The sequence below is a fragment of the Citrus clementina genome, unplaced genomic scaffold (assembly GCF_000493195.1).
Source record: "Citrus clementina cultivar Clemenules unplaced genomic scaffold, Citrus_clementina_v1.0 scaffold_3, whole genome shotgun sequence".
Taxonomy (NCBI): Eukaryota; Viridiplantae; Streptophyta; class Magnoliopsida; order Sapindales; family Rutaceae; genus Citrus; species Citrus x clementina.
Window position 1 is genome coordinate 34324009 of NW_006262339.1, and position 15699 is coordinate 34339707.

Genomic DNA, 15699 nt, shown 5'->3' on the forward strand with positions numbered 1-15699 from the left:
AAATGCCCTTAAAACTAAACAAATGACTTTCAATTAGAGAACATACATTTTAATTATTTTAAGAATTCAGTCAATTGAAATTCGAGCTAAAGATCATTTGTCATCTCAAATGAGGTTCGTTATTTTTTTTTAAAAAAGAAAGCAAGCCTTTCATAAATCACAACATCTTAAGTACAACTTGAATCTCAGCCGGAATATTTTTCCGCCACATACATGAAGAATTTTTCTCCAAAACTTCTTAGCTAGGGAGTGGGCATAAGTATTACATTGTCTTGGAATGTGATTGACAACAACTTTTTGAAATTCCTTCAACTGATTTCGGATCTCCAAGATTGTCCAAAAAATTTCTGTTCTGCTGCCCTTAGTTTTGTTTACTAGCTGGACCACCTCTAAGCAATTTGACTCAATGATCAAGGAGATTAATTCTTATTTTCTTGCCAACTGAAGCCCTCATTGCACAGCCTCTGCTTCGGCCAAGCCAACTAAACCCTTTAGATGGTTCTGATTAACACCAGCTGCAACTATCTTACCATTAGAGTCTCTAATCAGTTCTCCCACGCCTGCACTCTGGTTCTTAGAGTTAATGGCAGCATCCACATTAATTTTGAAAACATTCTCAGGGGGAGGGAGCCACTCCTGCTGTTTCTCTCCTCTGGGGTGGGCAATGTGAGCTGGCTCGGTCTTCCTAACTCTTTGAAAAACTGCCAAAATAAATTCCGCCTTAGCAGCTAAGATAATTGGATCAATCTCTCTGCCTTCGAAGATAAATTTGTTCCTAGAAAACCATGCAGACCAACACAAGGTTACCATTAATTCCAAATCTGCTTTCCTCAACTCCTTAGCCATTCTTTAAAGAATGCTGAAGATGTCCTGGGAATAAGCTTCAAGGCTTGGGACTGTATAGGGGAAATGGAGCCAAATCTTTCTCGTTGCCTTGCACTCCAGTAGAGCGTGGTTAATAGACTCTATGTTCCTTCTACATCTTTGACAAGTTGGCTCATGTACTACTTTCCTTTTCCACAGGTTTTTAGCTAATGGAAGCAGGTTATTTGAGGCCCTCCACATAAAAATTTTAATTTTCTCAGGCAATTCCAATGACCAGAGTGTACTCCAGTATTGAGTGGTGTTCTCTGAACTACTAGAGGACTTTGGAAATTTCATTCTCAGGGCTAGTTGGTACCCACTCTTGACCAAATAGTTTCCCCTTTTGTCATAATGCCATAGAACTTCATCTTCCGATTGCTCTGCTGGAAGGGGAATCTTAGAATCTCTACTGTGTTTGCTTTTATAAAGTGCTGGTTTAGCTTGATTTCATCCCACTGGTTGTTAGCCTTAATTAAGTCTGCAACTACTAAGTTTATTGACAATGTTGGAGGGGAAATAGGCCTGAAAGTCTCTGGTCTTGGCAGCCAGTTGTCCGAGTATATTACTATCTTCTTGCCATTACCCACTCGCCATCTAAGGCCTTTCTTAATCACTTGTCTGCCCCAAAGGATGCTTTTCTAAATAAACGATGCATTGGCCCCTGCTTCTGCACATAAAAACCTGGAGTTCCTATAGTATCTTGCTTGAAGAACTCTTGAGACTAAGGAGTTTGGGTACTGCAATAACCTCCAAGCTTGCTTAGCTACCAAGGCTTGGTTGAAGCAAGTAAATTCTCTAAATCCCAGCCCACCTCTAGTCTTGGCCTGGCTGAGCTTCTCCCACTTTTGCCAATGAATTCAGTGCTTATCCCCCTTAGATCCCCACCAAAACTTTGCTATAGCTCGCTGAATATCATCACAAAGGCCTCTTGGAAGCTTAAAAATACTCATTGCATATGCTTGAATTGCTTGGGTTGCCGCTTTGATCAGAATTTCCTTTCCCCCACTAGAGAACATTTTATGCTGCCACCTGGCAATCTTGTTTAACACTTTAAGCTTGACATCATTAAAAAACCCCATCTTCTTCCTACCGATCATAGAGGGGAAACCTAGGTATTTTTCATGCTTTGATACCACATTTAGCTTGAAAATGCCCCTTATAGTAGCCCTTTGACTCTCTGGAATTTTGCCACTAAAGAATAAGGAGGATTTCTGAATATTAAATATCTGTCCTGAGGCTGCAGCGTAGCCGTAAAATATCTCTTTTAGATTCCTACATTCAGCCACTGATGCACAAGAGAAGACCAAGCTAACGTCCGCAAACAGCAAGTGAGTAATTGAGACTTCCCTTGCAAATTTGAGACCTCAGATTAGTTGATTTTTTTCTGCCAACACCAACATATTGGAGAGAGCCTCTGCACATAGAATAAAAAGGTATGGAGATAGCAGGCAGCCCTGTCTCAAACCTCTTTCCGGCTGAATCATTCCCTTTGGCACACCATTAATAATCACCGAGAGTGAGACGGTAGTGACACACCTCATTATCAAGGCCATCTGATTAATTGAAAACCCCAGCTTTATCATTGTTTGTTTAAAAAAAGATCACTCAACTCTGTCATATGCCTTGCTTATGTCCAATTTAAGAGCCACAAGACCGTTCTTTTTCCCTTTGCTATGCCTTATTTTATAGAGGCATTCATAACCAATAATAACATTGTCGGTAATGAGCCTATTGGGTATGAATGCACTCTGCATTGGGGAGATGATTTGGGAAAGAATCGGTTTCATTCTATTTGCAATAGCCTTAGCTACAACTCTATAGATGACATTACAAAGGTTGATAGGTCTGTAATTACTTACTTTTCTAGGTTTTGCAATTTTTGGGATCAAAGCAATAAAAGTGTGGTTGAGGGGAGATGGGTTACCTTGCTCATTAAGGATATGTAGAAACGTTGAGACCACTCCATTACAAACTGATTTCCAATGCTTCTGGAAGAAGACAATAGGTAGACCATCTGGACTGGGGCCTTTATGGGGCACATTTGGCAAGGGCCTCCTCTATTTCTTCAGGGGTGAACATCTTCTCCAGCTGGGCATTCATTTCCGGAGTTACTTTGGCAGGCATTCCTTGAAGGGCAGCTTGGATTTAGCTTGGAGTCGGGCTAAAAGTAGTAAAGAGCTCTGGGAAATAGTTACAAAATTCCTCCTCTATTTCATCCATTTCCTTTAGCCAAGTGCCTTGAGAGTTTTCAACCCCCCACACCTTGTTCTTTCTTTTGCGAGCAAAGGCTTTGGCGTGGAAATACTTCGTGTTTTTATCCCCTTCTCTTAACCAGTCGGCCCTCGAACGTTGCTTCTAGTAAATCTACTCATCAATCAGCATGGAGTTAATATGACTTTCAATCCTCCTAATCTCCTCTCCATCCGCCAGCTTTGAGTTTCCTTGTATAGCATTCTGCAGGCTCTGCATAAGCTTTTCTTACTTTCTTTGCCTACATTCAAATTTGTTTTTACTCCAATGCTTAAGTTGAGCTAATGATTCTTTGGCTGTTCTTTGAAATTGTTGCACAGGGGTTTCCCATACTCTAACCTCATACCGACCCCACTCTTCCTCAACTATACTCCTACACTTCATAAGAACTCCACATATCCGCATAATGATCTCGGGGGGAAGGATTTGCTCACATTTCTCGATTTTTTGCTCCTCTCTTTGAATTCTAAAATTATTAAGCAGTGATCTGAGACCCAGTTCATGAGGTTTGTGACTACAATATCTTGGAATTTATTCCCCCAATCCTTACTACATAAGAACCAGTCCAACCTCTCCTCAATGAAATGAGCACTGTATCTTCTATTTGACCACGTATAGGGATACCCCTTACAACCCATATCTTGTAAATTACAGCTTTGCACAGCTTCCCTAAACTCAACAACCATGTTTAAGTTTCTCTTATTGCTCTCATTTTTCTCATGCAAATGTATTACTTCATTGAAGTTCCCAAAACAGCACCAAAGATATGAAAAGAGACTGGCTAACCTTGTTTAAGTTTGTACAGCTTCCCTAAACTCAACAACCATGTTTAAGTTTCTCTTATTGCCCTCATTTTTCTCATGCAAATGCATTACTTCATTGAAGTTCCCAAAACAGCACCAAAGATATGAGAAGAGACTGGCTAACCTTTTCAGCAGGGTCCATGTGTTCTGCTTCTAGCTGAACTCTGGGTGACCGTAAATCCCTATGCATCTCCACACCAAGCCACTTTCACTGCTCACTATTGCATCTATATGGTGCAGGCTGTACGAGGTAATGCTTATGTTAACATCCGCACTCCAGAGCAAGGCTAGACCTTCACCCATGCCCATTCTATCTATTGCAAAACAATTCTCGAAATTAAACCTTTTAAAAATAGAGTCGACATGCTTAGCCAACATCTTGGTTTCACAACAAAAACGAATTTGAGGCCGGTGTAAGTGGAGAATTTTTTTGAGTGCTAGGCGCGTTCGAGGCTTCCCCAGACCTCAAACGTTCCAACTTAGGAGCTTCATAGTTGTCGGCGGGGCTGATATTCAGCACCCGCCAATACATCCACTTCTATTGCCACCAAAATTTCCATTGCATCTAGTATCTCTTCTGTTAGCTTCAGCTGTCGAGCTATTTTGTTGGAGCTAATATGGCTGCAGTTGCTTAAGGTGTTTACTGGGCTTATGTGGTTTCCCTCGTGTGGTTGTTTTGGTGGATTGAGCATTCTCTTCTTTTTGTGTTGTGGGTTGAGCCAATTGCCATCACTGTTATGCCTTTTTGCTCCTATTAACCCAAGATCCTTTGCTCCTTTTGCTTTGTTATTTCTTGCATGTAGTTTCCATTTTCTTACTTTGGGCTTCACGTTAATCTTGTTTGGCCTATTATCCATCTCCTCTACATCCGATCTGGCACTCTCTTCAGCCTCATTCTTTTTATTTTTTATGATTTTCAATTTTGCTTTATCTACAGGACTTTCGTTTTCCCTCCAAACCTTTTTTCCCGACTTTGTACATTCATATCGAGAGTGGCTATCATTACTGGCCACCCTATCCTGCACCTCGTCGATGTCGCAGCCCATACTCTGACTCTCCACTTGCTGATTTTTCATCTCTAAAGTAGTCAACATTAAATGTTTTTTGTCATTTTTCAACTTATCGCTTATATCCATTGGTTTTGCTCCATATTCTATTTCCTGACCCGATTTGTTCAAGTTTGACCCATGTCGACCAATCGGGTTGTTCTGGATCTTGTCTGACCTTGGGCTGGTTGTTGCTGACGCATTTGCTTTGGAATGAAATTGCTCTCGATTGACTTTCTCTTTACTTCGATTCTGTTTTACCCTATCGGCTTGTGTAACAGCTCTCATCCATCCACCATAAGGCAAGTCCTCCTTTTGTTGCCCTTTGTATCTCAGACATTCTCTGTACTGGTGGCCGATATGCACACAACAAAAGCAAAAATCCGGTAGCTTTTCATACAGAATTGGCATTGGGATTTTACCATCTGCTTGTTGTAGAAATACAATATTTTTTAGTGGCTGTGAAATGTCAATGGAGATTCTGACTCACGCAAACTGCCCAATACATTCCCCACTTCGTCTGTCTCTACTTCCTTGATTGTACCAATCTTTTCTCTCAGCTTTTGAATGGCCTCCTTATTCATACACATTATTGGTATGTTATGGATCTGTACCCAAAATGTGGTGTGAGTAAATGATTGATTTTTTATATCTCCAATTCCGGTTGGTTCAATTAAGACTATTAAAGCTCTGTCGAAATGCCACGGCCCTCCCACGAGCACCTTTTTCTTTTCTTCTTCGGAGGCAAACTTGAAGAGGAAGATGTTATCCCCCATGCTTTCTATTTTTACCTCTTTAACAGTTCTCTATGCCGTTTGCATTGCAGCTTTCAAGCTCTCCCTGTTTATGCTTCTTGAGAGTAGCACTTTACCCACTAAACAATTCGCAGCTACTTCATCTCCCTTTATCTTCATTCGCCCCATGAATGTTACTATGTTTGTCTCTTCTTCTTTTGAAACAACCGCCTAACACTTGCGCAATAATTCCTCAGTATCCATAGATGGTTGTGATTCTAGTAATAACTCTCTTCACCAACCCTCTATCCACCGTAACTAAATGTGTTGCATTAAGTTTGTCCACCCAAGTTGCAACAAGAATCTACTATGATATTGTAAAAAACACCCAACTAGTGAGTGATTAAGAAAGTCATGGAGGCTTCAGTCATCTTTCATTCTAATACTTTTTCAGAGAAAAAGTACTGTAGAAGAAAGAGCAGATGATGGGCAATGTTTCTTAAAAGCTAGAAAACATGTTAATGAGGTTTGTTATTAAATTAAAGTTATTCATCCACAATTATATATCAAATAATAATTTAATAAACAACAAAAATAGAGCAAAATAAAAATATCACAAATTTCATTTCATTCACTTAACACTTCTCTTTTTGTCTTGTTCTCAAATAATACGTAATTAACCTTACAACTTAATATATTTTTTGTATTTAAAAATTATGAAAGGTAAATAAGTAATCTAATTTTTTTTTAAAAAATCTTAAATGAATGAGTCCTCATATTTGATTCGTTTATATTCTGCTAAATAAATGAATCATGAATCCTGAACGAATAAATTAACAAATTAGTGAATTGATTAATTTGGAGCTCTAATAAATGAATAAAACCATCCATTTGTTAAACGTATCAAAATTTTCAAAGCAAAACCTATTAAAATTCAAATTGAATTAATGAATCTAACCTAAATTGCCATTAATTTATTACTATATTTATTCTTTAGCCAATCATAATGACTTGCATGCACATGTGGTTAGTAATTAATAAATAGAGAAAGAGCAATACTTCAAGAGCACAAAAGACCTTCTCTCTCAGCCCAAACCCAAATTGCTACATTAAACACACAAAATTTCAATCCTCCCTTAATCTAATATTTCCCCAGCATTTGTATGAGATTAAATACATGTCACTTAACTAATTCTATGGTCAAGATTTAATTTACTCTTAAAAGACAAAAACACTAACAAAGAACAAATTGTCGTTAACTCTTTGTTCCCCTCCTTTTCTCTATAATTTTTTTCTTTATTTTTTTTATTTCTTTTTATCGCTTTCTCCTATTCTAATTACCTATCTATACGAAAAACCATCGCACATTACTAATCTAAATTATTTAGGTCATCACCATTTTCTTCTCTTATGGCAGTACGACCTTGATTACCTCTTACATTAGGAGCTATTGGTTGTTGTCCTCTTTGTAGATTGGTTATGGCAGTGTCTTGCCTCTCCAATTTGTCACAGATCTCTCCAAACATCATATTCATGTGCTCAAATTGTTGTTGCATGGCTTTGAGCATGATTGATTGGTCTATAGCTTCTTGATCTCTTGACATATTTTTGATCTGAAAAGAATGTTAGCAAAAACACCTCACAACACTCCCTCACATGTTTCATTTAATTTGATGTCACTTAACTCTCTTGTTTAATACACAAATTGGCTTTTACCCTCTAATAATCTCACAAACTTTTTTTTTACCACACTTAATTCTCTCTTTCAGTTCTTTATTGACGTAAATAAAAAAATAGGAAAAACCCAGGTGGCACACCAAATATGACAAACCAACACACTAAACAAAGAAAAGGAATTAAGAGGACACAAAGAACGACAAAGGAAATTGATGAAAAGAAAGCAAGAAAGCAAAGGAACACAATTGATATTGTGTGTAAATAATGTCAAGGAAAATGAATAACTAAAATTCAATTTGACGAAAGTAAGAATACTTGATTCCTTTTGCAATCTTTTTTTTGTATTTTTTCTTTTTTTTAAATAATCAAAATAAATAAAACATTCAAACCTAATTAGAAACTATCTCTGATACCAAATGATACGAACCCCACAATGAAATTTTGAAACTCACACTTAATTTGTAGGTTCAACTTCCCAAGAAAGTTCTAAACAGATTTAAGAAAAACAAAAGATCTTGACCTAATGTTTAAGAAAACATGAACTAGAGGTATAGAGAAGGATATGGACGCCACACTTAAGATTTAGATGAGAAGGTGAGTGATAAGTCTATTTTGGAATGTCATAAGAATGTAAATTCTTGATAAGTTCACTAGTTGTCAAAAGAACCAAAGAAAGAACGATTTTTCAAATTCAAAATAACATTCATCTTTAATTCTCTTACATAGTAAGGTTGTTGAGTTTAAATCGGCTAATCGAAACCCAAAATCCTAAAAATACAAATGAAAATATTAGAACAGCCTTCCAAGTATAGGTTTGTCAAATAATACTTCAAAAGTCTTCACCAACCCACCATTAGTAATGTTAGTCATTGACAAACTTAATGCTAGCCTACCATAATTAATGCTATCATTGACAAACTTAATGTTAGCCTACCATCATTGATGGTAGACTTAACTTACATATTGACAAACTTGAAACAAAACAAACAAATGAATTTGAATAAACAAAGAGGTCATTGGAAATCCCAAGTCTGAACAAGCTATAATAAATTGGTCATAACGCCTTCTAGAGAACTCGAAATCCAGCTATGTCAATTGCATTGGAAAGTTAACTTAATTATCTTTCCAACGATATATAACTTGCACATTACTTCTAGCTTAATCAATACCAGTGTTATTTCGAATTTGATCTTTTTGCATTTAATCCAAATTGTGTATTTGGCTACCCAGTAGCTTGAATAATGCCCACAATCCCTTGTCTTCTCTCCAAACCCAATTCATGATGTCTTGCATCTTGAATTGCATTTTTAATCCATATTTTCTCAATTAATCTATTTAAAACAGCTTACATCTTTTTTGCTCTAGCTCTTATAATTGGGTCTTCATGAATGTGCAAATGATCAGTTGAAGTTTCAATAGTATTCCCTTGACTATTCTCAACAATTTCACTTGATATCATTGCTTTAATTGCTAAGGACTAACAATAAATTATTTGGGGGTGTGATTAATACTAGAAAGTGTACATTAATAAAGGTTAACATTATCATTTTTTTTGCTTACAGTGTTAATTAATGCTTTCATAACTTATAAATTATCTTAGTGCTCCACTAATATTATTTTATGTTAAATTAAATTGTAGTATGTTAATTTTATCTCCATTTTATATTGTAGATATGTTTTGAAAATAAAAAAGGAATCATAGCTAAAAGCGGGAGACAAAGAAAATGGATTGCATTAACATAAAAAATAACAAAATATATAAAATAGAAAAAAAAAAGAAGTCGAGCCACTTCGCCAAGGTAAGTCAAGTGGCAGGCGGTTGCCATTTGCTTATCTTTTGCATTATTAAAAATATTAAAATAATTAATTTAATAATAGAAAAAGGAGAAGGAAGAGGTAGTTCCTACCTATAAAAAAGGGGAAAGAGAGCAAGAGAGCAAGAGGAGGCACATTGATGGGGAAGAAAAAGGATAGAAAAAAGAGGCAATTTGAGGGGAGAATAAGGAGGCATATGAGGAGAATTCCAAGAAGGCGCAGAAAGGCTTAGTTTTCAAAATTTATTCTCTTTTCTTTAGTACTTAATTTTTTTTTGTAATTTATTTTAGAAGGTTGAATTTTAATTCAAAACTAAATTCAACTTTATTTTAAATTATTTTTATTTCAATTATGCTTAGCTAAATAATAATAGTTAGGGAAAGGTAAAACTCTTAGTAGAAAAATATGAATTAAACAAATTATATTTTTAATTATATAAATTAAAATATTTTCTATTTGATTTTATCCATATTTTATTTTTTGAAATTTTGAATTGTTGTAAACTAACAAGGGAATTTGGCACAATCGATTCTTAATATATTAGAAAATATGGTAAAATAGTATTTTGACTTATTATAGACAAATTAAATTTTGGCACACTAAGTACTTAGTGCCTGTTTGGTATGACATATTTAATGGCAATAAGTGCTTATTTAATCTCATAAGCTCTTATTATAAAATTTTATTGTTATTTGATTGTTTTTCTAATAGAGTTTTTGAAAATTAAACAAGCTATTTTGCATCTATTAGCAAAAACTCAAATTTTGGACTTTTGGTAGTAGTAGAGGTTGAAAAGTTTTTTTTAAATATTAAAATATCTAAAATATCCCCAATGTATTTGACAATCTTATTTTATTATCTTCATAATATAGTTTTTAAAATCTTTCTATTAAAGTAATTTCATAAATTATTAATAAAAACTCTTATTGACAACCAAACAACTAAATTATTTTTTAGTAAAAGCCCTATTTATAAAAACTCTACTAACAAAAGCTCTACTTAAATATACTCTACTTGAAAAGCTGTAACAAATGGAGCCTTAATGTATAATAAAATTAATGAGAAAATAATGATAATTTATATAATTAATCTTTTAGGCAATAAAAAAAATAAAAAGAAAAAAATTATTAAATTATATCTACCGCTAGGAGTGGATTCATAGCTCTAACTAATTTATTTCGTAGTTTCTCTTATTTAATAGTGTGAATTTAAATTTTATATATATATTTGGTTTTTAGATAAATTAATAAATTAAATCTTTTTTTTTTTGTAGACCGACCTCCGACTCATCGGATTATATTATAAAAAGACACTTTTATACTTGAGAGTCATCAACATTTTTTAAATCATGTCACTTGTTGTAACAGCCTTAACCACCAACAAGTCTCACTCTTGCTAAATCAGCTTGCCACCTCACTGGCGAATAAACGAATATAACTAACAGCTTCACACTTTTAATACTATTTAAATTTTCTTTTAATATTGAAAAAAAAATTATTTCTTTAGTATATGATTTCATCACCTGGGCTGATCTACAATTAAATAATTAAATTTAAGTGGGATCCATTTGCATCCTTAAAAAAAAAAAATCACTTTGCACACTTATATTTAAGTTAAAAAATTATTATTAAAACACTCACGTATAGACAATTTAATTTAATAAAATAATAGCATCATAAAACATCCTAAACAAGTGTAAGAAATTTGAAGTTCAAAACTCGCTTGCATAATGGAGAGAGAATTTAATCACCATTTGACTATAATAAACATAAGGTGTAATTTTTTAAAAACATCTACTAAGGTTTGAGGGTGTTGGAAATAGGTAGATGGCGAAGATTGTTTTGCAACTATTGAGCGGTCGCCTTTGTACGATCTTGTTTTCATCAATCCTTGTCTTTGCCCTACCTCTGTGGGTACTGGGTAACAAGTTAGTCACTGTGCTTTTCTTTCTTTCTTTCATTTTTTTAAAATTAAATGTGTTTGACTCTCATCATCAGTTTGGTTTCGGAGAAGATGAGATTTAATAATCATAAAGCAGCTTCCTTTTCTGACTGTTACTGTATGCTTACATGCTAATCATTTTCTAACTTTTCCTTCAGCTCTTCTAAAGCTGGGAAACATCTTTTTCTAAAATTGGAAAAAGGAAGGCATTCACATCTCCATCGCGGGCCTTAGCCTCTCCCTAGTAGATATTCCGATTAATTAATTAGGCACTAATGAACTATATTGCTACCATTTACGAATGAAATTCTCAAATTATTTGACTGTTTTCACTAGTATAGCTATGGTTCAATAATTTATGATCAATTAGTGTAATTCTTTAAGTTCTACATAGTGGCAAAAAAAACATTGGCTTATGTTTGTTTTTTATTTTTTTTTATTTTGTAATTTTCATCCCTTAACGTAACTTCTCATCAAGTAATCTAGTGCAATCATGCAAAGGTAATTGAACTATATAAATATATCTTGCGAGTTTTGTAGATACGAAAGGGATGCTCAATTGTTTTGGTTCAAGAAATTGATTTTACTGTTGTGAATTTTTTTCGTAGATTTTAAATCGTTCCATTCACGAATACAATTATTTTAGTGAAATAGTTGTATTATGTAATTGAAAGTGAAAGCACTTCCATGTTAATAATGTTAATGGAGAATCCATTTGCTAAAATTAGAGAAAGGGGCCACTTAAGTAAGACAAATTCTCTGTTTATATAAATGAATCCGTGTTAGACTTATAGTTGCTCTCATCAATTTAATATATTCATTCTAAATCTCTTTTTTCTTGTTTCCTTGCTCTTCTTCTTCTAATTTCATTTTTGCTCAATTTTAAGCTATAATCTACATAGTTTCTTCAAAAATATGTAAATCAGTTACTTTTAGATTTATAACATTTATGTCTTTTGATATGGTTTAGTTTCCGCTTCACCCACGTTAAATAAGGGAAACCCAAGTGATAAGGATATAAAATAGAAACTTAGGGCTTTATTAGAACAAACGACGGGTGACAATAGATTACTACCTAGTTAGAATATGATGCCACGCCCATAGATAAGACCCAAAATGTAAAGCCCAAAAAAGAAAAATAAAAACTTTGTTTTCTGATTTTTTTTTTCAAGTTTGTCTCTGCTTTTTGTTTGGTGGTTTCATTGATTCTTTCAGCCTTGTCGGTTTGAAAGTACATCGTTTGTTTGTTTGTTTTTTTTTGGCGTTTTGAATAGAGATGGCCAATTAGCAGGGCCGTCATCAAAGTAAAATAAGGTTCATGCATACTTGTACTCGTACTGTGTCGTACTCACTATATGTTTCGTGTTGTGCCATGCTCATACGTACCGTGTCGTGAGCAGTGTCGTGCCTAAGAAAAAAAGCTCAATAAATCTTTTTATTTTTTAAAAATTTTTAAGAGCACGCCTGCCAAGCTGTTGGTATATTATTTTTTCAAGTTTATATACTTTTTTTAGGTTTATACCTTTATTCTAATTTAATAGAATCAAAAATTTAAAACTCAAGTCCATATTCAATAATAATAAACTAATAATAATAAGAGAATGTAATATTAATTACTAAGTTTGACCTTATAGTATTAGAATTTTTATACTTAACAATAATAATAATAATAAATTTTTCTTAAGGATTAACTTAATTGTTAGCTTGAACTTACATAGAGTCATAGATAATAGTTCACAATAATATTAATGCATATTTATAAAATCACGATAATTATAATTTTATTCATTAAAATCATGATATCAATTATTTATTTAATAAATTATAAATATAAATCAATTATAATATTTTTTAAACTAAGAATTAAATGAATTTAAAAAATTCAATTTGAAGTTTTTTTTAAATCATAAAATTTAAATTTTACTTTTATTAAAAAATAAAACGTGCTTATTGTAGGTTTTTTCATCCTCCTGCGCTTAACTCATCTCTAATTGTATCGTGCTTTTAAGCCCCGCGTATCTAAAATTCTAAGCCCAACCCAGTCCGCGTGCATCACCGAAATGTGCTCATGTCGTGCCGTGTCGCATGCCGTCTGGCCCATTGACCATATCTAATGTTGAAGATCACTCACTGTGCCTTAATATAATATTGTTTTTTTATCAGCGTAAAACAAAAAAAAAAGAAAAAAATTCGACCATTTCTCAAATTGTGCATGTCATCCTTGCGCAGGGGCCATGCTAATTTTCTCTATCGTTCCAATTTTATCGAATCGAATGTCTCCAGAAACACGTGTGCCGGTAACCATCTTTGTGTAGATTTTTCTCTCATTGTGGGATAAGCTCGTCAACTTCAAAAAACAACAACGAAATGGGCTGCCTCGCGTCCTTCATGGGCCAGGCTAGTAATCTGACGGGCAGAATAAGAAATTAATACGGATGATTGAGTATCATGTGCAAGTTTTTTGTGGCATACCCATTCTTCATGCACAATCATAAAATTGACTCCTTGTGGGTTGATGTGATTGGTCAGCACAATTTTCACACTTTGCAAACTTCTAGTAAATTTTATTGTTCATTGGTTTTTTCCCTTTTTTAAATTCTAAACCTGCACTATGGCTAAATAATATGTAGATTCTTAAAATTTGAAATTTTCTTCAAAAAATTTTCTTAATATTTTTTAAATCACCATAAAATTCTCTAAAATCAATTGTGTTTAATAAAATTATTTAAAAATTATCTAACAAAATGTCACAAACCTATTTTTTTTCAAGAGTATTTTTATTAAATGATCAGGATTCTACTCTCTCTCTCTCTCTCTCTCTCTCTCTCTCTCTCTCTATATATATATATATATATATCTATATATATAGTGGGTTAGTTAGCTAGTGATGATATTCTGTGTACATCTAGAGCACTGTTATGGCCGCTGTATGTGAAAATTAACCTTTTTGTCTACATATGTGTAAATCTTTTCAACTTCTTAGCCATTTAATATTTACATATGTTTATGTATTTTCCATGTCAGCAATTTGACGGACTATCCATGCTACCTCGGAGGTCTCGCTAAACAGTTTTTAAGTTGTTTTATTTGAAATTTGTCCACCTTTTAATTTTTTTTAAAAATATAAAATATAAAATATTTTGACTATTTGTACTCCAATTTTCTTATTTTTGGCAAAAAAAAAAAATCCGATTGATTGTATTTCTTTTCAAATTTCTTTTGTCTTGAAACTAGAAAAGATATATCCAAATAGTTTTGATGGTTCACAAATAAAAAAAATACTCTAACTCCGAGTTTTGGTTACTCCATTCGGGTGAATCCTAGTGACCAAAAAATTATATTTTAATTCATTGCATGATTTTATCATTAATATTCTGGAATTAATTGTAAAGTATCTGCACTATGCATGCGAATATTATAAATAAGAAGAAGCTAAAAGAATATATATTGAACGATAATAAAAATAATCAAATCTAAATCCTGAAATCTAATTAAGTATTGGTCGGACTGTGGGATGTTAGCCAATGATCAAGTGAGACATGATGCCCACAATTATATGTACGGCGACACACGCCTAATCATACATAAATTGTATTAAGGGAATATTTATTGGAGATGTGGTAACTTTCATTACGGTTTTCAAATTAAGGGCTTAGGCCTTCATTAATTTTAAAACAAATTTTAATAAAGTAAAAAAATGTAAATTAAAAACAATTATTTAATACATAATATAATAATAATCTAATACACAAAATATTAGTAATACAACATAATAAATCACAAATACTAATTAAAAAATATATTAACCTGATATTTTGAGTTTTTTAATTTGATATATTTTTTATTTATAAATTAAAATAAGTACTTATTCAGGCCTAATCTATGTAGGCTTTATATTTTCCGATTCATATTCACTCCAATTCATATGGGCTAAACTTTAAACCCGCAACCTTGACCGGCCTGTGTTTTTTTATCAACCCTAATTTTCATGGACAGACCGAGTAGGTGAAGATAGCATTAACATTAGCAAATCAGCCAATTCTTGTTACCTTAAGATATGATATTTTATAAGTGTCAAATGTGCTCTTATATTCTTAATTATTAGGTAAGTTTATCTCAAGTTATATATGTTAATTTATTTGGTGTTGTACATGCGAGAATAAGATCTTCATGTATGCATAAACTGAGTTATATATGTTAATTTATTTGGTATTGTAAATTGAGAATAACATCTTCATGTATGCATAAACCGAGTTCCCATGCATCGAATAATTATTAGCTTTGAATAAATACAGGAAAAGCTATGATACATTTTCAAATTTGCTTTGGTGCTAATATCCAATTGATAAACTACAATGAAGTACCCCCAATCAAATTCCACATTAATTAAAGTACTCTAAAACAGCAGACGTTAACTTTGCTTTTTCAGTTTAACTCATCCTTTTCCATTTTCTTGGAAAACAAACAAAAGCCTTGGCTGCCCAGTAAATCTGCAATCAGACAGTACTACACATATACATGAAGATATTAATTCTCACATGTAGGATATTTTCTGACATGTAGAATACC

General features: G+C 33.3%; 1 protein-coding gene and 1 non-coding gene across 2 annotated transcripts; both read right to left on the reverse strand.

Annotated features, from left to right (window-relative positions):
* Positions 1 to 450: 450 nt before the first annotated feature.
* Positions 451 to 846, reverse strand: LOC112099903. Its single transcript, XM_024187431.1, has one exon. The coding sequence runs from the start codon at positions 844 to 846 to the stop codon at positions 451 to 453; it is 396 nt and encodes a 131-aa protein (XP_024043199.1).
* Positions 847 to 13313: 12467 nt separating this feature from the next.
* Positions 13314 to 13420, reverse strand: LOC112100516. The gene has a single exon (XR_002906884.1). It is a non-coding gene; the product is annotated as a U6 spliceosomal RNA (small nuclear RNA).
* Positions 13421 to 15699: the final 2279 nt, after the last annotated feature.

Bases quoted from the DNA above. Each gene is read 5' to 3' on its own strand.
- LOC112099903 (XM_024187431.1), bottom strand. From the start codon at position 846: ATGGCTAAGGAGTTGAGGAAAGCAGATTTGGAATTAATGGTAACCTTG.